Genomic DNA, 27,794 nt, shown 5'->3' with positions numbered 1-27,794 from the left:
TCCCTGGTTACAGATTCTGATTTCTCACTGGCATTAAGAAAATACCTGTGAAACGGCTTGTTTTACTTATCATATCCAGTGGTCAGGTCATGTTGGGGGTCTATTGTCCTATGTCTGTATACAGTGTAATAGAATTGTATTATGATCATGTCCAGTGGTCAGGTCATGTTGGGGGTGTAGTGTCCTATGTCTGTATACAGTGTAATATAATTGTATTATGATCATGTCCAGTGGTCAGGTCATGTTGGGGTGTAGTGTCCTATGTCTGTATAGAGTGTAATAGAATTGTATTATGGTCATGTCATGTGGTCAGGTCATGTTGGGGGTGTAGTGTCCTATGTCTGTATAGGGTGTAATAGAATTGTATTATGATCATGTCCAGTGGTCAGGTCATGTTGGAGGTGTAGTGTCCTATGTCTGTATAGAGTGTAATAGAATTGTATTATGGTCATGTCATGTGGTCAGGTCATGTTGGGGGTGTAGTGTCCTATGTCTGTATATAGTGTAATAGAATTGTATTATGGTCATGTCATGTGGTCAGGTCATGTTGGGGGTGTAGTGTCCTATGTCTGTATAGGGTGTAATAGAATTGTATTATGATCATGTCCAGTGGTCAGGTCATGTTGGAGGTGTAGTGTCCTATGTCTGTATAGAGTGTAATAGAATTGTATTATGGTCATGTCATGTTGGGGATGTAGTGTCCTATGTCTGTATAGGGTGTAATAGAATTGTATTATGATCATGTCCAGTGGTCAGGTCATGTTGGAGGTGTAGTGTCCTATGTCTGTATAGAGTGTAATAGAATTGTATTATGGTCATGTCATGTGGTCAGGTCATGTTGGAGGTGTAGTGTCCTATGTCTGTATAGAGTGTAATAGAATTGTATTATGGTCATGTCATGTGGTCAGGTCATGTTGGAGGTGTAGTGTCCTATGTCTGTATAGAGTGTAATAGAATTGTATTATGGTCATGTCATGTGGTCAGGTCATGTTGGAGGTGTAGTGTCCTATGTCTGTATAGAGTGTAATAGAATTGTATTATGGTCATGTCATGTGGTCAGGTCATGTTGGAGGTGTAGTGTCCTATGTCTGTATAGAGTGTAATAGAATTGTATTATGGTCATGTCATGTGGTCAGGTCATGTTGGAGGTGTAGTGTCCTATGTCTGTATACAGTGTAATAGAATTGTATTATGGTCATGTCATGTGGTCAGGTCATGTTGGAGGTGTAGTGTCCTATGTCTGTATAGAGTGTAATAGAATTGTATTATGATCATGTCCAGTGATCAGGTCATGTTGGGGGTGTAGTGTCCTATGTCTGTATAGAGTGTAATAGAATTGTATTATGGTCATGTCATGTGGTCAGGTCATGTTGGAGGTGTAGTGTCCTATGTCTGTATAGAGTGTAATAGAATTGTATTATGGTCATGTCCAGTGGTCAGGTCATGTTGGAGGTGTAGTGTCCTATGTCTGTATACAGTGTAATAGAATTGTATTATGGTCATGTCATGTGGTCAGGTCATGTTGGAGGTGTAGTGTCCTATGTCTGTATAGAGTGTAATAGAATTGTATTATGATCATGTCCAGTGGTCAGGTCATGTTGGAGGTGTAGTGTCCTATGTCTGTATAGAGTGTAATAGAATTGTATTATGATCATGTTCAGTGGTCAGGTCATGTTGGAGGTGTAGTGTCCTATGTCTGTATACAGTGTAATAGAATTGTATTATGATCATGTTCAGTGGTCAGGTCATGTTGGAGGTGTAGTGTCCTATGTCTGTATAGAGTGTAATAGAATTGTATTATGGTCATGTCATGTGGGTGTATTGGTTTGAATACATATTGTACCCAGCAGTCTAAAATCTTTACAAGTGATATATTTTAGTAAAATGATAAGTTTGAAGTTAGGTTATTTTATAACATAATAAGTATGATACATGTGTTGCATTAGAAACTGTGCTTTGTGGTTGTACACTGTATGATGTGGGAGTTGCTTGAGACACATGACACCTCAGAAACAGCCTTATATGTTTTGATGCTGTAATTAACATCTCCTGACACTCCATGTTTTATTGGTAGGTGGGCCGGGGAGAAACCTGCTTTGGTGGGTGATAAAATTGTGTTTTACACAAATCCAGTATACATTCCCAACCAGTTTTATTGCCATCAGGAAGTGGTTACAGGGATGCAAGTGAAAAGGAAACATTAGGTGTAATACTTCCCGGAAGACAGAAACTTCCATTCATCAAGACGTAGATATATTACTCGGTAGTTCCGTAGTACAGAGTCCCTCTTTTTACTGGTTTACTTGCATAAAATATACAATTGCTCTGGATTTTAGGCTTCAGGTTGTTTTTTTTTTTTGTTTGTTTTTGTTTTTTTAAACAAAAACGTTTCAAATAGATTCATTAAGCCAATCAGCAGGTTCTCTCAAAGCAGTCTACCAATAGCAATATAGATAAATCTATTAAGTGGATTTATCCTAAACCTCCTGAGATTGTAGTGAGTATAATGGGTCATAACACTGCTATAAACGTGTTTATATTGTAATATTGTAGCATTTGTGTGTACATCTCCCTGTGTATCTCACACATAGAGAGAGTGTATAATACAAACTAACTAGGACCCTGCTATATACTGTGAATGGAGGATCCCCAGGAGAAGTGAGGGAATCAGCACAAGGGTTATTAAACTTGGAAACAAATACTCTTACAGTAATATCTCCAATATAAATAACACAGGCAATGTATAAAGAACAACAATAGAAAGAACTTTGCTAAAAGCATAATTTAAGGCTCTATTGTGAAAACAAAATAAAAACAGAAATGTATTTATTAAATTTTTGTACAAAGCTTCATTACCTCCACCCCAAGAATGATCTGATGAGACCATTCATAGGATCGAATGACAAATGCTGTGATATTAGTGATGTAATAGATAATGTTTGGAATAATTTATGTGACGTAATAGGTGATATGTGATTTGTCATGTGTAGCGAGGACACTGCATTATCTCACAGGATCTTCTTGTTCCAGCCTGTAAAACACTCCCCACATCCAGAGAGCTTACAGGATGCGTAGTGACCATCACATTTCCTAACTAGTAGTGTAATACAATGTGCTTAATGAAATAGAAATTTCAGAGAGGGATTTGTTATTATTGAGGAGGAACAGATATTGGGTCGCACTCTTACCTCCTGGTGTGCTGTATTATAAACTGCTCCATAATAGAGCCACAGTCAGTGGGTATAGTAAGAGAATGGCGCAGAAGGCGTATGCAAGCTGTTGTTAATTATGATGATTGAGCTGAGAGCTATATCATGAAAATCAGACACAACTCCAGCAGCTTGTAATGTTAAAGCCCAAGGTACAAGCTTGGTTCTTGATAACATTGCATTAGGTTGTGGACATTTGCCCTAACGGGACATTGGTATGGATGCCCCCACCAGCAATGTCTGTAATGTCCATAGATACATTGGCAATATGGCTATGCAGCTCCCGAGCCATACAGGCCCTTTCCCTTGGAAAGGAAACATTGGCCCTGCAGGCTGACACTCTGATATCACACTTACAGTCTTCTGGCTCCTCACTGTCCTCCATTATCGGTACTGTTAACCACACTGTATGTCCTTGGGTCATTTAACTTCTCTTTCGCTTCATATGGGAATGAAGGTAAAATCATGTCCATGAAGCCATAGTACTAATGTGGCGGCCCCCACCCCCATCTCTCTGTGGTATAGTCCATCTTATGTGACAGTGTTGTGCATTAGTAGGATCAGTGCTCAGAAACACAAGTTCCGGGTAGCACTGTTCAATTCAAAGCTTCAAATTGAAGATGAAATGCGCCCCCATTAGTAAATCCGGCTGTTTGCAATGCAAACCCACCGGAAAACCGCGGCGATGCCTGGCGGCTTCAAGCCACCACGCATCCCGCCTGATAGTAAATCTAGCCCTAAGCCTAATGACTTTCTTGTTTCTTTCTATGTGTTTGTTACTTATTGTAAACCATTAGTCTTATGTATGTAATAATAACTTATATGCTTCACCAGTCACTAAAATCACTTTCTACATAGAACACTGATGATCGGGGGTAATATTAAAGGTTCATCAGTAGAAGAGTGTGTGAAGATAAGATTGCTTCAGACCACCACCACCATTTATTTATATAGCGCCACTGATTCCGCAGCGCTGTACAGAGAACTCACTCACATCAGTCCCTGCCCCATTGGAGCTTACAGTCTAAATTCCCTAACATACATACACAGAGAGAGAGAGAGACTAGGGTCAATTTTGATAGCAGCCAATTAACCTACTAGTATGTTTTTGGAGTGTGGGAGGAAACCGGAGCACCCGGAGGAAACCCACGCAAACATGGGGAGAACATACAAACTCCTCACAAATAAGGCCATGGTCGGGAATTGAACTTATGACCCCAGTGCTGTGAGGTAGAAGTGCTAACCACTGAGCCACCGTGCTGCCCAGACCAGACCAAGCTCCTGCAAAATAAGATTAGAGCACACCCATATATGTGGCAGCCTGTAAATCAGTTGGCACTGTATGGTATGCATACTCAGGCAGCAGCCAGTGAGGGGATGACTGCTCGCTGACCGGCCATATTTCTGTAGCTTCAGATGTGGTTTGTGGTGTTCCTAGCTGTGTTGCACTCTGGCTTTATGTACAAGACTTCTAAAGGGATGGATGACATCAAAGCCTGCAGAATAATGCGTTTTATTGTTACCATGGCAGCGCTCCAATACTGATTGACACAGCAGCCATACTGAACACGGAGAGCGATATAGATCTCCTTTATTGCTGCATCTGTTACTGGTTTCTGTGCTGCAGAGATGAGTCTGTATAAGAATCTCCTCCACATACCGACTGTACTCTGATGTACACTACAACGTCATCACTTCACTTACAGCTAATTGTCTAGAAAGGTGCATAGACATTGTGGCCAAAATAGCAACACAAAAGCCCCCCGAAGACAATTGCAAATGTTAGTGGGTATGTGGTCGTTGGAATAAATGGGTCAATTCCCGTTAAATCCTATGAAAAAAATGAGTTTTTAATTAATCACTGTAGCATCTATAAGAAGAATTGTGGTATTTACCATTTTTCCTTGGTTTATTTCTTCAGGCTACTATTAATGATTTATAATTATGCACATTGCTGTGGACTATCATGGCAACCAAAGTCACATGGTACATGGTGTAGTAAGCAGAGAGGCTTTGTAATGCCCCTCTGCTCTGTGTACCCCCTCCCCACCACATGACATTCTGAGACTATGTCTGTGTAACTGGCAGCCATACTTTGCAACCTCCAGAGAAAATTTGAAAAGGAGATTATCATTTGTGGAAGAACAGCTATGAGAAATGACTATTGAGGCACACTTAAAAGGTACTTAACTTGTTATTACTAGTACCCAGATGTATATTTCTGCCAGTGGGTAAGTACCCTAAGGCTTTATCTGATATGCAGATGTGACCTCTCCCCTTCCTCTGCTTCATCCACTTCCTGGAGCTACTGCTTTTTACATTGTTGAAACTGTTGCATTTCTCTAAAATCAGTAACCTTTTCCTGGGGAGATTGCGAGGAGCTTAGATAATAAATGAAAACACATAATTGTATTATTAATTGAGAGATATGGATTAAAAAACAGGTGACTGAATTAATACTAATGTTTTATTTAAAATAAAAATTATAAATAAAAATGTATAAATAAATGGTGGTGATGATGATAAGTCAGAAGTAGATCTGAGAGGGTGTCAGAGAGAAAAGAAAACAGTGTAGTCTAGCAGTGTTTTGAAGGTTATAAAAATAATTAGGTTATTCATCATGCACATAAAACTATATGACATATATTCTATAAAAATGACCCTTTAGTAAAACAATTTCTAATAACTAAATAATATGATATATATCACATACAGGTTTATTATAGATTCCTAATTTTGAAGAACCACACAAATTATATTATCTCATTGATATAAATAAAAATGTGAGTCTTATCCCTAAATAATCTCAACTGGGGTCTAAATAAAACTCCAGTTATTGGGGATTCATAGTGACAAACAAGGTTGGTTGCAGTGTTGTTAATTAACTGGGTTTTGTGCTCATTGTTTTAGCAATATATATTGAAGAAGCTTAATCATGCACGCGTGATTAACCATTCTTATATGCAAACGTACCTCACCAGTTGGGATTACAAGCTATATTGTATTTTTAAGTATGGACTGTGGAATTTCAGAGACCATTTTAGTTTATTATGGCTGTGACACCTAATAGAGTAACTTTTAATTCATGTTATCATTTACAAATGCAGGGCACGGCCATGGACACCAGGTTTGCTCCAAGTTATGCCAGCCTGTACCTGGGACTCTTTGAGCAGTAGTAAATATGGACTGGTCCTTTTGGCAAACTTGGTGTTGTATGGCCAGTGTATTGATGATCTCTGTTTTATTTGGAAGGTATTACGTTGTAAATGTGAGTACCATTATGAAATGCCCCATTCAGATGCTGAGGAAGAGGACAGTCAAAGCAACAAACTAAATATCATCCAAACAAATCTTTTCTCATTAAATAGTAATTTTCTGTTACGTAATATTTTCATGTATTGGTTTTGGAGGATAGGGACTTGTTATGTGTTTTCTCTGTTAGACACTGACCACAAGGAAATTACATTCTCTCATCACAGCAGGGACTAACAATAGTGTATCTCACTCCTTAATAGACACACTGCAGATATAATGATGAGATTTTAGGGAACACAAATGGAATCCGTCAGAGTCGTATTGAAATCACAGAATCTGCATGCTATTTATTCTCTGCATGTTTGTACTGGATATAATTTGTCACAAATACATCTCTTTTCTGCAGATACCTGCCTTCATTTGTATGCATGTTCTGCAGCTGTAGGAAATGTACAGTATGACAGAGCGCTGGTTCTGACTATTGTATATTGCACCTGCTATGTTTACTATAAAGGGTCTAAACCACAGAACGAAGACTGAGAATCTGAGAGGTCATGTGTACGCTGTCAGCAGGGAATAAACCAGAGCCTGATTTAGACCTCATAGGGCCCTAGGTAAGATACTGGTTTAGTGCCCCCCTCCGTGAAACAATATTAACTTTTAATAGGTACTAGAAAAGATAGTGCAGACAATGTTATACCAATAAATAATAACTTTTAATTAAATTCTTACATAAAACAGAGTACAAATAATGTTGTATATAGCTTTAAATGCTAAGAATTCTTACCCCAAGCTTTTTTTGTAACTATACACTTGACATAAAACACAATGCAAACAATCTTCTATTCAAATTTTGTAGTTTTTCTACAGAATAAGAAAAGTTAATAGCAATTGTATTACCTATACGATACCTTACATTCTATTTTCCTGCTGAAAATGTTATCATTGTGTATTAAACTACATCCAAACAAAAACAGAAAAGTCAATAATCCTACACAATTGCCCCCAAATAAAATTGGCATGGCAACATTCATTCCTAAATATACAAGAAATTACATACTGAAGGTTTTGGGACAACACTAATCAACTATGTTAAACATATTATCATTTCCAAAATCAGTTCTGCACTTTCTCTACCAGCTGACTGCAGCTGTTGACTAACTACAAGCCCCTAAAAAAGACCAATCACCACCTCCACTTTAGACTGAAGGGAAGGTGTTCTTTACCAAAATGCTCTACTTTGGTCTCATCTGTCTAGAGGACATTCTCCCAAAAGGAATTTGTCTTGTTCAGGTGGGTTTAGGCAAACTCTGGTCAGGCTTTCATATGTCTCTGTCACCAGTGGGGCTCTCCTGGGCCTCCTGCCATATAACCTGCTGTCATTGAGTTGGTGATGATGGTGTGTGATGAAACTGTTGTACCTTGTGTCTGAAGGTCGGCTTCAATCTGTTTGGCAATTGATCAAGGTGGTTTCCCCACCATTCAGGCAATGCTGCCCGGCAATCTTCATACAGGTTTTCTCTTTCCAGGGGGGTTGGCTACAGTGCCATGTGTCCTAAACTACCTAATAATATTACATACAGAGGGTCCCTGGAGATTGTCCACAATCTCCTGTCTGAACCCCTCAGACAAATCTCTGTTTCTTCCTGCTCTCCATGCGGATATGCGGCCGCGCTGAGGACTCCAGTCCCCTCTAATCTTTTCTGTGAAGAGGGTTAGCATTGGGAGATAATGAGGGGGCCCCCTCATTATAAGGTGGGACCCCCTTATCTCCAAGCCCTGTAGCAGATTTACCCCCTCAACCCATGCTAGCTCCTCCACTGTAGTCAGCATAATACAATTATAGGCACAGTCCTGTGTATTATAATCACTTTGCTAATATTATATGCAGTATAATAATATTATATGCAGTATAACATTATAGGTGGTATAATAGTATAGTCAGTATGATAACAGTATAGTTGTTATAGTAACAGTATAGGCAGTAACATTATAGGCGGTATAATAGCAGTATAAACGGTATAACAGTATAGGTGGTATAATAACAGTATAGGTGGTATAATTACAGTATAGGTGGTATAATAACATTACAGACGGTATACTAACAGTATAAACGGTATAATAACAGTACATGCGGTATAACAACAGTATAGGTGGTATAATAACAGTATAGGTGGTATAAGAACAGTACAGGCGGTATACTAACAGTATAGATGGTATAATAACAGTACAGGCGGTATAACAACAGTATAGGTGGTATAATAACAGTATATGTGGTATAATAACAGTACAGGCGGTATAATAACAGTACAGGCGGTATAATAACAGTACAGGCGGTATAATAACAGTACAGGCGGTATAACAACAGTATAGGTGGTATAATAACAGTATAGGTGGTATAATAACAGTATAAACGGTATAACAACAGTACAGGCGGTATAACAACAGTATAGGTGGTATAATAACAGTATAAACGGTATAATAACAGTATAGGTGCTATAATAACAGTATAAACGGTATAACAACAGTACAGGCGGTATAATAACAGTATAGGTGATATAATAACAGTATAGGTGGTATAATAACAGTATATGTGGTATAATAACAGTATAGGTGGTATAATAACAGTATAAACGGTATAACAACAGTACAGGCGGTATAACAACAGTATAGGTGGTATAATAACAGTATAAACGGTATAACAACAGTACAGGCGGTATAACAACAGTATAGGTGGTTTAATAACAGTACAGGCGGTATACTAACAGTATAGATGGTATAATAACAGTACAGGCGGTATAACAACAGTATAGGTGGTATAATAACAGTATAAACGGTCTTTCTATGCTCATTGTAGTACACAGCGACACAAAACAGGAGAATGACCCCTTTTCTCTTTTCAAGCTCGTTTAATGAGTGATATTTATATTGCAGGCACCACAGGTGAGTTCAGTTTTAAAGTGAAGGAGAATCACCTCCTTGTAATGTAATGTAATTATTTCTAAGTACGTCTAAAAAGTGTCAATAATTTGGAGAGCTTACATCTTACAGGTACAGAGGGTGATGGAGAGCAGGAGGAAGGATGGACCTGCTCCTGAGAGCTTACAAAGGAAGGGGGGAGACACAAATAGGGTGGGTGGGCAATGGAGGTGGTAGATATAAAATTGTTGAGCAAATAACGCAACTTCTAGCATAATGGAGTACTTAGCAGTGCAGCATAGATGGATGGAATACGTTGTGTGAAGCTGGGTACTCACAGGTGCACTTCTTTCTGCATTTTTTCAGGGCTTCTCATTGTAAGCCTCATTAATTTGATGTCCTACCTCTGTAAAGGGCCCAGACTGTAGCACAGTTTGCTGGATTGCTGCCATCTGCTGGTGGATACCTGACATAGATTGTGATTGCTCTCACTGTGCTGCAGGTCAATCAATTACTTTACAGGTTTTTAGTCTGCATGAGACCTTCATACAAGATGTATTTAACCTGAGGTCCGTTCTGATGGTTCAGGTGTAGCATATGATACAATTCTGTATAATCTGGAAATGGAACAGTAATGCAGTAACTGTATGAATGTAGTTTATATGCTGTATGTTGTGCAGACAGTTATTCTGCTACATTTTGCTTATTATACGAGCAGTGATGTCTGTGACATGTTGTGTCACTATAGAACAGTGTACACGCTGCTTCTCTTCTCGGCTGGCGTTGTGGTGATTTGGTTACAGGCGTTTCCCCCCTGTATGTGTGGTGATTGGAGAATGTGCTACTGCTGATATTCGGGCGTCTTTCAATGCTTCTCTTTTTTATAGATTTAGCTGGGAACATCAGGGTCCCTGGAGATTGTCCACAATTGGCTACAATCTCCTATCTGACCCCCTCAGACAATCCTCTGTATTACCATGCTCATTGTAGTACACAGCGACACAAAACAGGTTCCTTTTAATGAGTGATTTTTATATTGTGTATGTATTTCATAGTTTGTGGATTGATTCATTTATATAGTGTTAATATTTCTAATCTTAAAGGGACAGTATGTGCATGAGAGTCAGATAAGGAAGTACGTAATTTCCTGTCCGCACCCCCTATTAATAAGGCAATCCACCTCCAGAAACCACAAGTTTGGTAATTATCTATAATGAAATGCTTTCTGTCACATTTGTTTCTAATAGATGGTTTATTCCTGTTGGCAGGCACGCGGAGCAGACATCCCGGTTCCTGGAGAGATCCCCATCGCCGCAGAGCTCCCAATGCGCTCCTGCGGAAATACCGCCAGCATGAAGGTCAAAAACGTCAAGAAGTGAGTTCTGTTTCTCTTTGTATAGAATCATTTCTGTGTCCATTAAATGTGGCAGATGTGAGACGTTTTATACTGAGGTAGAACATGTATGTGATAGAAGAATTCTTCATGCTATTAGTGTGAGTACAGTGAATTGATGCTTTTTATGTAAATGTGTAATATCTGAATGTACGTGGCAGGTGTACGGATACTGTTCTGTAACATATAATGTAATTATAATATAACTTTATTTCCCCAGAATATCGTTCAGTAAAGGTCACTTCCCCAAGCTGGCAGAGTGCGCACATTTCCACTACGAGAACGTAGACTTCGGCAGTGTGCAGGTAAGACTTTGCCGCATGATAACAGCCAGAGACTCTGAGTACCGGGAATATATGTAGTACGTCCTCTCCGTAATCGTTATGTACTATTTCCATCATAGAAGAAACAATGTAAGAACAAGTCTTCTCTGTTATGTAGTCTCCTTCCCTGTACATGACATCACCTCGTCCTCGCATCCTCTCCGCTCAGTTAGTTACTTCCATCTTTCATAAGGTCAGCTAACTACCGGCTTACACTAATGTCCCAGGCTTCAGGCAACGTTCAAGGAGTAGGAGATTTATCTGTTCCATAAGCTTCTCTCTCCATATGGAGCGCACACATCAGAGCAGCGAGAGTAAAACCATTAAGCATGGCATCTGCTACATCCGGCCACTAGGGGGCAGTGTGTGTGTTACATTCCAGGTTAGGTTATGACCATAGTGCACAAATGTATGGCCAGATATAGGATGCTCATGTAATTACTAAAATAATGTGTTATAAGTGGTTTATATGTAACAGCTGTATTTATACCCCCTCTTTCAGTGGTGATATTGTGGATATGTAATATAGGAAGCTACATACTCTCTGCTACAATCACACATTATGTATATTACACCCGCGTCTCCCTGACCCCCCTCCCAACGTTTACACCCACGTCTGCCTTAACCCCCAACGTTTACACCAGTGTCTCCCTGACCCCCAACCTTTACACCCGAGTCTCCCTGACCCCCTAAAGTTTACACCAGTGTCTCCCTGACCCCCAACCTTTACACCCGAGTCTCCCTGACCCCCTAAAGTTTACACCAGTGTCTCCCTGATCCCCAATGTTTACACCCGAGTCTCCCTGACCCCCTAAAGTTTACACCAGTGTCTCCCTGATCCCCAATGTTTACACCCACGTCTCCCTAACTCCATGTTGTAGTTTGACAGCAGTAATTAATCATGTTTTTAAATATATATATTTAGTTAAGGAAGCATTTTCCCACCTGTTTTAATTTGCAGTGTGTTTCTGTGGGCCATTGAAATGCATTGTCTGTTGAAATGAATTGGATAGCTCACTCATTAGATCATATTCGGAAACTTCCTTGGTGATTTTGTCTGCACAATGCATTTTATGGGATAAATGGAGATCTGTTTATTTGAAAGTTTGAAGATTGACTTGGCGATTTGCCTTTAAATAGATTAATTTAATTACAAATTGCCCTGTAAATCACTTAAAATAGTGGATTTGGTCAAATGCAACTTTTGATAGATCTTCCCCTATGTAGTCTGCTTCCTGTCCAGACATGGGAGGTTTCATGGCTTGTCACATCACTGACTGTAATGTTAGTAACCACCAGAGGGCGCTGTAAACGTACTGGAGTCTAGAGGGGATAGAATATAACCCCATTCCCTGAGTCTCTGGTGCTTATAACACAATGAATCTTCACCTGTACAGTTAATATCACTGCAGTAACGTTATTTATTTGATTACATAGCCCCTATTTACAATTATGCGGCCGTAACAAAGATCTTTTAAATAGGGGCTGTAATGCTGACCCTCATCCTGTCCTCATCCTTATATCCAGCTATAATAAGATGCTGGCAGATCAGCCTGGACTGTACCAGAATAAGAATTGTGCTCATACAGCAGCTGCTTTCATTGATATTCAGCGCTCGAGAACAGTGTTTGCCAATTTGCGGCTGTAATTAAGTTTACAGAAGTATTGATCTAAGTGCAGATTGATGTTTGCAATTCATTCCTGTTCTATCCCTGGTCCACTAGTAGATGGACAAGATCTATACTGCAAAGAGGCCAGTGTACTTCATATCGCAGCTCAGCATGTTACCAGATCTGTACCCGGAGAATCATTTGTTCCCAGGGGGGTCACACTACAACTACACAGTCACATGGTATATAATACAGGGGCATGGACAGTCATCAATTGGAGGAGAGCACATATTAGTCGTACACAGGGGTTGTTCTGTCACACCGCTGAATCCTTCCTTCTGACTCAATAAATACTAAATACCCTCATTATACATTGTGACAAGAATAAGTGGATGTCGGAGCTGTTTTTACTTTGTCATATTTGGACATTTTAATGTTACACTGGTTTATTTACACACATAAATGTATTTACATAGATGAAGTAAGTAAGCTCCCGATCACAGCCGCCTCATAGGACACGCCAACATCAGGACAGTATAGTCACCGACTATAGGCGTCAGATTGGCCCAAAGGGATGGAAACTTCATTGGTTTTGGTCTGTATCGTATCCCACATTGGTAATGGAGCTATTAGGGGAGTTTCACAGGACGTGTACAGAACCTAGAGGTTTCCACTGTATATTATGACAAGGGACCATTGTATAAATTCAGAAAATATTTGTTTTTAACATGTAATATAAACAAAGCAATAATTTGAATTGTTTTACATTACTGCGTATTTGTATCTATGATATCTATATAGTATCTATATGTACTTCCTAATAGGCAGCTTATGGTCAGCTTGTTCTTGTTGCTGCTCTCCAGCAGGGACGTACAGCGCTCTGCGTGAGAAGCGCAGATTTCTCAAGTTGAATGTAGTTCAATTACATTTTCATACATATCTCAAATACAGTCAAGTCCATAAATATAGGGACATCGACTCAATTCTCATATTTTGGGCTCTATACACCACCACAATGGATTTGAAATGAAACTAACAAGATGTGCTTGAACTGCTGACTTTCAGCTTTAATTTGAGGGAATTTACATCCAAATTAGGTGAACAGTATAGGAATTACAACGGTTTCTATATGTGCCTCCCACTTTTTAAGGGACCAAAAGCAATGGGACAAACTAAACAATCCTACATCAAATTGTCACTTTTTAATACTTTGTTGCAAATACTTTGCAGTCAATTACAGCCTGAAGTCTGGAACGCATAGACATCACCAGACGATGGGTTTCATCCCTGGTGATGCTCTGCCAGGCCTCTACTGCAAATGTCTTCAGTTCCTGCTTGTTCTTGGGGCATTTTCCCTTCAGTTTTGTCTTCATCAAGTGAAATGCAGCTCAATCGGATTCAGGTCAGGTGATTGACTTGGCCATTGCATAACATTACACTTGTTAGCCTTAAAAAACTCGTCTGCACTGTTAAGCGCCGTCCAATGAGTTCTGAAGCATTTGACTGAATATGAGCAGATAATTTTGCCCAAAACACTTCAGAATTCATCCTGCTGCTTTTGTCAGCAGTCACATCATCAATAAATACAAGGGAACCAGTTCCATTGGCAGCCATACATCCCCATGCCAGGACACTACCACCACCATGCTTCACTGATGAGGTGGTATGTTTTGGAACATGAGCAGTTCCTTTCCTTCTCCATACTCTTCTCTTCCCATCACTCTGTTACAAGTTGATCTTTGTCTCCTCTGTCCATAGGATGTTGTTCCAGAACTGTAATGGCTTTTTTATATGTAGTTTGCCAAACTCTAATCTGGTCTTCCTGTTTTTGTGGCTCACCAATGGTTTACATCTTGTGGTGAACCCTCTATATTCACTCTTGTGAAGTCTTCTCTTGATTGTTGACTTTGACACATATACACCTACCTCCTGGAGAGTCTTCTTGATTTGGCCAACTGTTGTGAAGGGCTTTTCTTCACCAGGGAAAAAATTCTTCTGTCATCTACCACAGTTGTTTTCCGTGGTCTTCCGGGTCCTTTGGTGTTGCTGAGCTCTCCGGTGCGTTCTTTCTTTTTAAGAATGTTCCAAACAGTTGATTTGGCCACACCTAATGTTTTTGCTATCTCTCTGATGGGTTTGTTTTGATTTTTCAGCCTAATGATGGCTTGCTTCACTGATAGTGACAGCTCTTTGGATCTCATATTGAGAGTCGACAGTAACAGATTCCAAATGCAAATGTCACACCTAGAATCAACTCCAGGCCTTTTACCTGCTTAATTGATGATGAAATAATGAGGGAATAGCCCACACATGTCCATGAAATAGGTTTTGAGTCAATTGTCCCATTACTTTTGGTCACTTAAAAAGTGGGAGGCACATATAGAAACCGTTGTAATTCCTACACTGTTCACCTGATTAGGATGTAAATACCCTCAAGTTAAAACTGGAAGTCTGCAGTTAAAGCCCATCCTGTTAGTTTCATTTCAAATCCATTGTGGTGGTGTATAGAGCCCAAAATATGAGAATTGTGTCGATGTCCCAATATTTATGGACTTGACTGTATGTGTATAATATACAGCTCACTCTCGGCTGATCGTTACCAAGCAGTGACTTTGATACCAAAGCTGAGTGACATCACAGAGGTTTTTTGTGATGTCAGACAGTCACATTCCCCCACTGATTGTAGTGATTCACGTGCTTATAGGGGAACAATGAATGAACCCTAGGATCCAATCAAGTTATTTCAGAATGTCCCTGACAATTGTCACCTAAAGCTATATATGGCCCCAAATTCAGTATTCTAGGCACATACACACACACACACCTGGGACTTTAGAACAGATCAGTCTGTGTGACCTTTACCACCTGGTACTTAAAGCATCTGGCTTGAATTGTCCCAATATTTAAGTACAGAACACGCTGTACTATTAATGTGATCAGCACAGGGATATAAACAACAGGACAGTTGTCTGTTGTTCTTCTTATCTCAAACCACAATTGTTCATTATACAGTAAATATAGCAATGTGACTGTTTTAGTGCTTATATGGTATACTGGGGGGGGTTCAGCGTACCCCTGCATAATCTATATGTTTGCGTCATGTGATATAAGGGTGGGGAGCACTATACAGGTACGTAATTTATATTCTCCTCTGCAGCATCAGATTTTATTTTAATTAAATATATAATATCTTATTGGGGTGTTTTTTTTTCTTAGATTTTTACTTATCCTATTCTGCTGTACTGTGATTTCTGTAATAATTCTGTTTATTAGAGGACTACACTTTATATTGGTACCGGAGATGGTCACATAGTAATCATGCAGGGGCCCAGATATACTATCGTTACAAATCTGTCCCAGACGGGCCCCGTTCTCTGAGCTGTTGGCAGACAGACAATTTTTGGGACTGTTGCTGTCACTGTAGCCTGTCCAGCTCTGTCCTGTTAGTGGGACTTGGTACGTACGGGGCTCGTACAGAGTGATGAACAGTGTAAAATAAGTTAACCTATTGCCCTGAATGAATTGAAGACGTACAGAGAGATTATGACCTTATTGCTCTTCTGTGGCCAGGAAAAGGAAGTACTTCACTGTCAAAAGGTTTTCCGAGCTTTCTGCCAGGGAATTCCTGCTTCCTACTCCAATATCGGCACCGTGTCAAGCTGACTAACTGTGGCTATGTCCATTAACTCTTTCAGCGAGCATGAGCCCCGCTGTGCCTCCAGCCTTCACTTACCCCTCTGTATAATGCCCCCACTCCCCAATTGTCACCTGTATAGATGCTTTATCCTCTGATAAACTCATTGTCTAGGTGGTGTATTAGTTATCTAGAAGTTCTGACCTGACACACCAGGTACATCCCGATGATAGATAAAGATTATATTTAATGTACTATACCATCATCTCCTGGGGTGGAACAATGTACAGAGCTGTATCACATTTGTCTGCTGTGCGCATACAGAGGTACACGCCTCGTTCCACCGTCGCACTGCGTGGTCATTTGTGACTGATAAGTGGTATGTGCTGCTACTATCACCCACCTTAATTGGTTATAAGTTTTCCTTCTGTTCTCCTGCTCTCGGGGAGTGAGTGGATGTCCGTCTTTATTTCATGAGTCACATTTCTTCACATTAAATGCACTTTCCTACATTGTATATTCCTGGTTGGCACAAAAGACATTCCACTGAACATAATGGTGGCATACAGTCAATCCCTAGTCAGGAGAGCAAAAATACATTTGTTTTCATGGGGTAAGAAGACCCTGCAGACACCCAGGGAAGTGGAGACATGCAGCCTCTGCCAGTTGAGGCTCATTGCTCAAGCTGCATTTGTGCTTTGCACATGTCTCTGAGTAGCCAACATTCAGCAAGAATATATATACCTCCTCCTGATAGAAGAGCGACAGTCTGCAGCCACCATCTTGGCCAGCGAAGCTGCTGCTACCTGCAAAAATAGGACCATGGCTTCGCAGAGAAGAGGCATTTTCCTTGTTGTTATTACTTTGTGTTTCAGCATTATGTGGGGTCTGCAGATGTGTTTTATAATAAATTGTGTTCAGTATGACACTGCGATGCTATGAGGTATACTGGGTTAGCAATCTGTAAGAGCTGACCTGGTGCTGATCATATTCATAGTCCCCTCTGTGTGCTGAGTATATCGGGGGATGTGTAGATGATGGTTCTGCATCACTGCATTTACCGTCTTATTGCAGTGTTACCATGACTACGACACGACAGCGAAGTACCCCAGGGCACATTTACACAAGGGGGTAGTAGTCTATATGTATCCATAGCCTAGTCAGCATTTCTGTTGTGTAATGTTGTTACATTATATACAGTCAGAGATTTATAATATAAAGAGAATGAATGTGCTGAGTAAGGTTTAATATAATGATGTATATATCACCTAGTAACAACCCTCCTGAACATAAGATATTGGGAGAGAGAGGGTCACCGTCCAGCTGCTGGGGGACAGGTTTACTGCTCTGAGTAACAGTTTATGAGGGTCCGGTACACACTGCACACTGGGCTTTATACTTTCCTGGCTCTGGTTTCACCCCTGAAGGGGGATTGAGGGGGAGATCGTGATCTTAGGGTCATAGAGACAAATGAATGTATTGTAGTCACTTCCGTGGTTTACTGCTGGGTGCACTATGTATGTTCAGGACTAGAAAAACACAGTGAATAATGTTTGTTTTGGTACATTGGTGTGTGAGGCATTTACTCTGTGTATGTTAATGCTCTTTTATAATGAGTCCTAGATTTTAAATTTATCCCAAAACAATAATAAAATCAAAATGGTTTTGAATGTTTATAATAAAACATCAATTCTCTGTGCAGTTATGATGATGACATGTAGTTATGAACGTTAGATTTGTTAAAGGGCAGCTTGTGTTACAGACTGCTAATAAATATATGTGTGCAGAGTTTTAGATACAACATTCCAGTATGTTATAACAGTGTGTATTATTGATCTACTCTGGATTCAATCCCATAACTGAATAAACTTATGTAGTATTCCTACAATAGAAACCTTGCTGCAAATAAACCAGTGGATAAGAGACAATGACTGTAATGTCTGTACTAACCTCCAGTCCAGCGTTGTCACTAATTATCCTGGCTATGTGGAACTGGCAGAGGGAGAAAGAAAGCTGGAGTACAATCGTATACTATGGATGGAAGGAGTATTTCCTCCCTTCTCAAAAGACTTATAGCCAGAATGCAGACGGAAAGCTCGGTCACAATAGAAATGATGGCATAAGTGTTATTTTATTTCATATTTGCTGTGACGTCATTGGTCCACACCTATTTGTTAATTCACCAAACTGCACTGGGCACCTCTAGATTGGAAAGCACTTTCTAAGACCCACAATGCTTCATTCTTCTGTGCATTGTCGCTCCCTTCCTTCCCCCTTCCATAATGAGTTAGAGCGAGCACCGGAGCTCAATGTGGTAGACAGTAGTATTACATACTATTCAGCATTACACAGGCTTTGGTTTAGTCTAATGTCCAATATGGGCTACCTTGCTATGTATTATTTAGCTCTCTTAATTTTTCTTACAATTGTTGTTAAATCATTTAGAAATACAGTTGCACTATATTGTATAATCTTGTTCTAGTTTAAACCTTAAAAGTAATGTAAGCCCTTTACTGTAGATAGTCGTGTTTTTTTTACCCATCCATAAATCTGTAAATCATACTAGTAGTACATGGAAAGCCAATTACTACAATAAAAATGAAACCACTGGAGCAGAAATGATGGTAAAACAAGAAACTATAGCTGCTGTGGACCTGACTTACACACTGGATTGCCAGGAAACATGTAGGGCCTGAGTCACTAAGGAAAGTAAGGCAAAAAAAGGAGTAAGTTTTCTCCTGGATAAACCATGTTACAATGCAAGGGGTGCTTATTAGTTTATTATTTTTCATGTAAGGAAAATACTGGCTGCTTTTTTTTTGTAGCACAAACATACTTGTTAGCTTTAGTATAACACTGAATTGTAAATTTGGTCTACGACAGACCCTGCCACAACTCTAAACCTGTCCCCACATTTGAAATTTGCCTCCCTCTCCAATGCCAACATGGTTTTGCTCAGGTGCAAAGTTACTCCTTTTTTTTCTCTTTACTCTCCTTAATGACTCGGGTGTTTAACCAAGTCTGTGAGTCTTGTCTGTACGTACACAAAATGTATCCTCCACCCTTTTGCGTGCTGAGACGATCGGCTAGTGACAGTACTGTTGTGAATTTGTTATTAAATGTCTCTATGTCTTCAGATGAATTTACAGACATGGTGAGTATAGAATACAGTTCTCTGGTCGACCACTCACAATGCTTCTGTACAGGGGGAGGTAATATGGATTTGGGGTACCGGGCTGGTGGGCTGTAGGTACTGGGGTTATGAGGATTAGGCTTGGAGTACACACTACCTAATAAACCAGGCTGCGTCTGGCTATGATTAATGTACGTATCCAGGACTGTTTGTGTGATTTGGTTAGGAGCATAGATTGAGCATGAACCTGGAAACGGGGATGTCTGGATTAGGTGTGTAATACGTATCTTATACTCCGCTGTGTCTACACTGTACTAAGTATGTGGGTGATTCTCTAAATTCCAGTTTTTACCCAAATCTTGCAATAAGAGACATTCTCTTTAAAACCTCTGAATGTCAGGAAATTAATTTACTTGTTAGATTTTATTCCCTTTGACAGTCAGAGTGAAATAAAATGGTCATTGGATGGTTGAATGTAGACTGTTTGTTGTCTGGTATCATGATGGAGCGGAGGAGAGAGGCTCGGCATCCTTATTATCCCCTCCCATCCTCCCCCCCTCCCTGTTTCTCAGCTCCTGAGCATGTCCTCTGGGACCCCTGCAGCCAGCTAGAGAGTGAGCGAGTAGAAGAGAGATCGCTGCTGATTTTTCTGTAGTACAAATTGAGCATGAAATTGCCAGTGTGCAAGCAGCAGACAGGACACAGGAGAAATAGAGTTACAAGCTGTCGTCCATTTGTATCCAAGGGCTAACGGAACAGAAGATTCCATAACGTGATCTGTAGTAGGTTGCTGCTTCCTCCAATGTCTCCTGCAGCCAGGAGTTGGAAGACCTGGGGCCTGCACAAGGTAACCCCCTCTTCATGCAGAGAATAGCGCTTCGTGTTGGAGGTAAGTGACATTACCGCTCAGCCTTTGTCTTGTACGCCAAATATTTGCAGAAATAAACACGTCCTTCCAAGCAGGATCCAGCTCTGTAGAAACAAAGGATTCATCTGCAGCACAAGATGCGTCCAGTGACCTGTCTTGTATTGTGTGTAGGTGACATCCCACCGGGGGGGTCCACGTAGGCGCCAGGGAATTGTACATATCCCCAGATTCACCTCTTGTAATTGTCTGTCTAATATTCCTGAATCTTCGGCTATTCCTCAGGAGCGTTTACTTAAGGGTGGATTTTAACGCAGATGTGTGATATTTGTGAGAAATCTGAGAGAATGTGCTCCCTCAGTGGTATTCACATTTCTGTGCAGCCTCACAGGGTTAAAACAATTTAGTCATCATTTCCTGTGCTGCAGACTGAAAGTTTCAGGGAAATACTGGCATATGGGATAGTGTTGTCTTAATGTGATATTTCTGCATCAGCACAATACTTGTTCCTGGCCTGTTACACACGTTTATGGGTTCTTGTGTATATTTCATGTTTATAAACTATATACATGTGCAACAACTAACGCTGTTTTGTCAAATAATTAAAATAAGAAATTATGTAAAATTCTCAATGAATGCACAATACAGTGTGCCATATATGTAACCATAGTAATCACTGAAATGTCTCCCTACTAATTTAACTTCTGCTCCTGCATCAAATTATACCATAAACTGTTGGGAAAGTGACGTCAGTAATGAGGAGCACAGCTTATAATGTATGTTTTTTACTTGTATATCACAACCTCTATTGCATCTGTCTGTAAATTGCAGCCTGTAATGTATATATTTGTACATACATTAAAGCATCTGATGTATATGGTTGGCTTGTAGATCCCAGCCTCAATTGTATACCTTTGGCTTATCAGTCCCAGATCTCTGTTTTGTACCTGCATTGTATAGATTTGCATGTAAATTGTAGCCTCTGATGTATATGGTTGGTTTGTAGATCCCAGCCTCCATTCTGTATGCTTGACTTACAGGTTCCAGCCTCTGTTGTATTGGTTTGGTGTATAGATCTCAGCCTCCATTCTGTATGCTTGACTTACAGGTTGTTGTATTGGTTTGGTTTATAGAGCCCAGCCTCCATTGTATGTGTTTGGTTTCTAGATCTCACCCTCTAATGCATAGTTTCTTAACGTGGCATGTGTACCCCCAGGGGAGCTTTAAAATATCATTAAAGGATATTTCAACCTATACATTGAACTGAAAATAATAGTTTACTACAATATTAAAGGGTAAAAGAGAACAAGATATTTATTGAACCATTAGGTAGGTAGGTTATTGGTAAACATATAATTTTCAGTTTATTTAGGGAATATTTAGAGACATTACAGGGTTCATGATAAATGTTTAAAGACATAACTAGGTATGTAATAATGTAATGTCTGGTAATCTATATATGTCTGGCATGCAGGTCCCATGGGAATGTTTAGTGATGGTTCAGTGCCAGTCAGTGTAATTATACAACCACAGAAGGACCCGCTTACAAGGCTACCGCAGGAGACGCTTTTATTGGTTTAATCAGCTTTACTCCAGCTAATACTACAGGGAAGAAACAAATCAATAGAAAGGATGACAAGCGATGCAATCCACTCACAGGAAGGGTGGGAATCATTCATATAGGAAAATGTGATTCCCCATCAGATGGAAGATTAGTGGCTATTACACTTGTGGATGGAAGAGCTGGGGGAGAATTGGGGAGCTCTGATTCTGGAACCTCAGATTACGTTACAATGTGCTGAACCCATAATGCTCTACTGCTGCTGTACATGAAAACATAGTGCTTTATTTTATGATATATGCGACTGATCCCTTTGTTATACAATTGTCCAGTTTACATATTGGTGACTTATACACATATCACATATGCCTTCAAAAAAAATAAGCTTTAATTTTTTTTTTTTTTAAAAAAATACATCCACGAAATCATATCATATAGGCGTGATCAATAAAGAAAACCTCTCGGCTTCAGAGGTGAATTCACAATCCGTTAATCAGAAATTGCATCATCATCATCAACGTGTATTTGCATCTGCCCTCAGTCACCCACAATTGATCCGGCTACAAGTACCAAATCTGTATACAGATGTAGGCGTACGCCATTGTTTGTGGGCATGCACAGTACACATTTTTGTATTTTATGCTGAGTAAACAGGCGTACCCCAACTCAACATGAACCCCTTTACCTCTCCCCATTGTAATAACCAGGGCCGCTGTGAGAAGACACAGAGAAAAGTGAGTCACTTGGAATTGCAGGAAAAATATGCTGTAACCCCTATCAGCCAAACTGGATTTTGTCTTTTTCCTGTGAACTATTTTTCATAAACGTCTCCAGGTGTCACATTACCAGGCTTCCTAATGTTATTTTAGTACAGCACAGATTGAATCCACAACTCTTGGAACAGACACAGCTCTGTATCTTTAAGGACAAACCTGATCCGTTGTAATCCACTTGCTCACTGATTCTCCTTCCTCTGGAACACACATTAGTATGTGGTCTGTCACTCAGCCAGAGACATGGACAGAAAATAGCGTCCTGTGTATTGGGGCTGGATTTAATATGTTTTGGTGTTTATAGCACTGTATAGTAAGCTGGGCTGTATGATCATTTGCCAGGGTAAGTGAAGATCAAGAGAGTGTCATTTCATAGCTGATTGGTAGTGGCCATTTGAAATGTTGGTAGATATACATTAGAATGACAGTAGTATAATTTTGATCAGACTGTGATCATTGATGCTGTTCCTTCCATTACTAATCCTAGTGTGCATACACAGCCAGGAAAATGAATGACTTGCATGCAGGCAGGATCACTTTTTGAATGGGGATGGTATAGACAGAACTCTATGATGTGACATCACCAGGGACTTCAAGCAATGGGAGACCTAAGACACCCTCTTTCACTTTCCACTGTTGCAGTCTTTGCATTTGTGTCACACCCGGACACATTAAGCTTTTATATAAATACAAACCGCATTTGGGAAAGTGCAGGATGGGGTGAATCAGTACAGGGGAAGCGCAATGTCGGTGTCCAAAACGTCAACATTTAGCAGGTACACCTCTTCTTTCCAGACCACATTATGTATCAAATAATCCTTGTTTGCTGACTGGCAGCTCTTGTGTCCTGTACTATCACTGATCTGGATGCTCTTGCCCCAGCCTCTTCTGTCAACCACCACAGTCGGCTACCCCAACCTTGGCACTCTAAATTTACCTACTTCAGCAGTGTGAGCACACTTCTGAAGGAACACCTCTGGAGGACATCTCGCTCCATGGCCAATTTCCTTCACATTCAGTTTATCCTCTCCTCCTACAGTTCCGCCTTCTCCCTTGCCAAACAATCCCTCTTTAAATCCCTCATTTCTTTTCAGTCCTCCAATCCCTGCTACCGCTTTGCCACGTTTAACTCTCTCCTCCTCCCTCTCCCATCCCGCTCCCCCTATACACCGACTTTGCCTCCTTTTTCTCCTCTAAACTTGAGGCTATCCATCGCCTCTTTGTCTCACACTCTAGCCACCGCAACATTCCACTTTCCTCCACCAACTAACTCTGGTGCTCGATGATGAAGTCAACTCTCTCCTTCTTTCTTCTCCTCCATCTACCTGCCAACTGGATCTCATCCCTTCTTTTCTTCTTTGCTTCCTCTCCCCCACTGCCTGCTCCCACCTTGCACACCTCTTCAATCTGTCACTCTCCACTAGCATTGTCCCTTCCTCCTTCAAACACACCCTTATCTCCCCCATTCTTTACAAACCTAACCTTTACCCCACCTCTCTCGCTAACTACCACCTCATATCACTTTTCCCCTTTGACTCCAAACTACTCGAGCAGATTGTCTGTAACCGCCTTTCCAGTCACCTCTCTGCTAACTCCCTCCTCGACCCCCTTCAATCTGGATTCTGCCCCCTCTACTCCACTGAAATCGCCCTGGCCAAAGTTACCAATGATCTCCTTTGGGCCATTTCTAGCTGCTCATTCTCTTGGACCTCTCTGCGACCTTTGACACCGTTCACCCCCCCCCCCTTTTTCTGCAGACCATTCTTTCTCTCTGGCTCTATCCTCACATGGTTCACCTCTTACCTTGAAAACCACTCCTTCTCTGTTTCCACTCCTGACTCATTCTCACCCCCACTCCGCCCTCCCCGTTGGAGTACCTCAGGGCTCTGTTCTTGACCCTCCTCTTTTCTCACTGTACTCTACCTCCCTGGACGAACTCATCCCTTCCTCTGGTCTCCAGTACCACCTCTATGCCGATGACATGCAACTCTACATCTCTTCCCCTGACCCCCCCATCCTCTCTCATGTCTCTGACTGCCTTTCCACGATCTCCCCCTAGATGTATTCACATTTTCTCAAAATCAACATTGCTAAAAGTGAACTCACTTTTTCCCTCATTCTAAATCTTCACACCACTGTGATCTTTCCATCACTGTTAATAACACCACCATCTCTCCTGTTCCCCAACTCCGCTGCGTTGGTGTCACCCTTAACTCCTTCCTCTCTTTTACCCCCCACATTCAATCCTGTCACTTCCAACTAGTATAGAATATTGCCCACACCCGGCTCTTCCTTTCTCAGGATGCCTCCCATCTCGATTACTGTAATCTTCTCACCGACAAGCCCCCCTTCCATCTCTTTCCCCTTCACTGTATTCTTAATGCGGCTGTGAGACTTATCTTTCTTTCACTCTGCTCCTCTTCTGCCTACCCTTTCTGCCTTGCCCTACACTGGCTCCCTTTCCCCTACAGAATCCTCTTTAAACTCTTCATTGTCACTTACAAGGCCATCTCCCACGACATTGCCCCTTATATCTCTAACCTCCTCTCCATCCGCACCTCCGCCCATTCCTTGCGCTTGGCCAATGACCGTCACCTCTCCTTCGCAGTGATTACCTCATCCCACGCCAGAATTCATGACTTCTCCCGTGCTGCACCCATCCACTGAAATGACTTCCCTCTGTCTGTCCCCTAATCTCAGCACCTTCAAACGGGCTCTCAAACCCATCTGTTCCTACCAGCCATCCACCTAACCTTCTCCATCCATGGTCTCCCCACTTCCCTGTCTCCTCGGCTTACTGTCTGTTTCCTCTCCCTTTAGTATGTAAGCTCTTACGAGCTGGGCCCTCTTTCCTACAGTCTCAATACCATTTCTTCTTCTCCTACGACACTTTACTTGCTATGCTTGAAGATATTGAAGTCTTGGTTATACTTGTTTTACTTTGTACTGTTGTACCTTGTTCGGTCTACTGTTTGTACTGTATTTGTATTTTGTATGGCGCTGCGGAAACCTTGTGGCGCCATATAAAGAATAATAAATATACAGCTGTGCACAAAGCTCCCTGTACCAAATATATAATGGGGTCTTCACGTCTCCTAAGATTAGCCTGGCTGATAGATGCAATTTTCTAGGGAGATAAATGGGTGACATCGGCAAGATGAGGATTTCTGTCCCAGAGATTTATTATAAAAGCAGAAGTATATAGAAGAGCGAGGAGGAGGAATCTCTGCTGTTGTCCAGGAAAAATAGAAGCTTAACCTAATTTCCAGTGACTTAAAAGTTTCTCTACCAGTTGGTTAATAGTTGTGGATATACTTTAGCTGTGGGATCCATGTGTGAGCCTGGAGTCTGCCATCATGTAACCAGTGATGTGGGAGGGTCTGAGGGTTTCCAGTGGACCGATACGAGGGCCATGACACATACAGGGCCCCGTACACTCGGGATGCTGTTGTGGTTAATCAGAGAGAAGGCTGGATGGGGACAGCAGTGCCGGTAACCTGATGCATTCGTTAATGAATGGCCTTCCAGTAAGGTTTTATGAGCGGGTAGAACCACCAGAGGGTCTTGTTTTTATAACACAAATCTATTAAATTTTGCATTTTTTAGGTCCCTGAGGAAGCGTTTGTGTCTGTTATATTCTACGTGTATGTTACATACCTTCCAGCATGATCACTTTCCTCAAGATTTACACAAGTTATTAAAGAGAAAGAAAACTCACTATGAATATATACAAGAGGCTGAATAATATGCATGAAATAATAAAAAACTGGAGTATTAATACATAATTAGATATATGTCCATCATTCTCTGACTTCTCTGCAGTAGGCTGCCATTTTAGGAGCGAGGAGCTATTCTAATCCAACAGACAGAGAGTGACTGACAGTTGGGCAGAATTATTGTGCAGAAATGCACCAGCGATAATGGGGCGTGGGTGAGCACCTATATTGTGTGTTTGTTGAACTCCAGTGTCCCACTTTAACCATCTGAAACTATTAGGGAGTAAAACACACAGTGCGGGAGGGGGTTGTATAGAGAAAAGGTGCTATAACCCATATAACTAATCAGATTCATAAAATAAGGACAGATATCTGATTGCTTTGGATTACAGCGCATTTTTACTGAATATTTGTAATGAAGGTTTGTGATATTTGAACATAAACGTGAACCAACATTTTCAGTTTGTACAAGTGACATCAGTGGACAGTGGGAAGTATTCACCACTACAGGTGTCCTGCAAACTGATCAGTAAGTCATAGAGAACACACAGCCTGCTATCGCTATTGTTTCTCCATTGATATCTAACTGTTAAAAGCTGATTTGGGATTTTATTTTCATTGTTAAACCTGCTCCATCTTGGTATAACCTATGTTCTATATATTAAGTGCTGCTAAACCTAAATGAAGAACTCCTCCCTGCTGTAGCTAAGGTGACTATGTACCTCTCCTTATATTTACATACATGTATCGCTGACACAAGGACTCCGCCTTTTAAACGTGAAGTCTAGCCACAACCCTATCATTCCACCTGACAGCACTGTTCCCCAGTGGTTTAGTAGGGGAAGTTTTTCTTGGCCATAAAGCTCCGTGTTGAATTCTCCCCATTCTTCCGGCACAGGACTTGTCCTACTTGGCCCGGTGTGTTTTCAGTTATAGCAGCAGCTGTGTGAACACATTTGTGAAGAAGGTTTCCACCAGTTAATGTAAACCATTCTCTGACTCTCTCCGTGTGAGGCCTCTCACTGACACAGAGGGAGAATCAGAGTAACCGTCACATCTGCCATTCCTCTTATACACAGTTCATTCCAGTCACTGAGCAATTGTCAGTGGACTCAGAAGAGGAACCCATTGAATGTTCTATTTCAATATCTGCTTAGACAGGATATTCTTTGTTTCAATTTACGTTTTACGAGTCTCACACAATGACTCCGACATTCTCAATTTTTGCTGCAGATTGAAAACATAGCAAATTTGTAAAGTATAATGTATTTATTTACTGATTATGTCCAGGCCTGGAGATTCTCTAGAGGTCTGACACATTGTTCATTATAATATGAAATCAGCTGGAAACACAACGGAACATGTTCTCTCATCCGTTGTGAGGTGGTATGTCAAATATAGGC

General features: G+C 40.8%; 1 protein-coding gene across 13 annotated transcripts in view; it reads left to right on the top strand.

The window, feature by feature from the left end:
* ARHGAP32 (Rho GTPase activating protein 32) overlaps positions 1-27,794 on the top strand; it is a 389,933-nt gene that overhangs the window by 328,406 nt on the left and 33,733 nt on the right. For 8 of the 13 annotated variants that reach the window (XM_075190517.1, XM_075190516.1, XM_075190518.1 and 5 more), the window contains 2 exons: positions 10,631-10,758; positions 10,997-11,081. In XM_075190517.1, coding sequence (XP_075046618.1) covers positions 10,631-10,758; positions 10,997-11,081 — 213 coding nt within the window. The remainder of the gene's footprint in view (positions 1-10,630; positions 10,759-10,996; positions 11,082-27,794) is intronic. The other 5 variants (XM_075190519.1, XM_075190513.1, XM_075190511.1 and 2 more) reach the window with 1 other exon arrangement.

Source organism: Mixophyes fleayi, chromosome 11 (genome assembly GCF_038048845.1).
Source record: "Mixophyes fleayi isolate aMixFle1 chromosome 11, aMixFle1.hap1, whole genome shotgun sequence".
Taxonomy (NCBI): Eukaryota; Metazoa; Chordata; class Amphibia; order Anura; family Limnodynastidae; genus Mixophyes; species Mixophyes fleayi.
The sequence above is the reverse complement of the archived record's forward strand: the minus strand, read 5'-3'. Positions and strand labels throughout refer to the sequence as shown.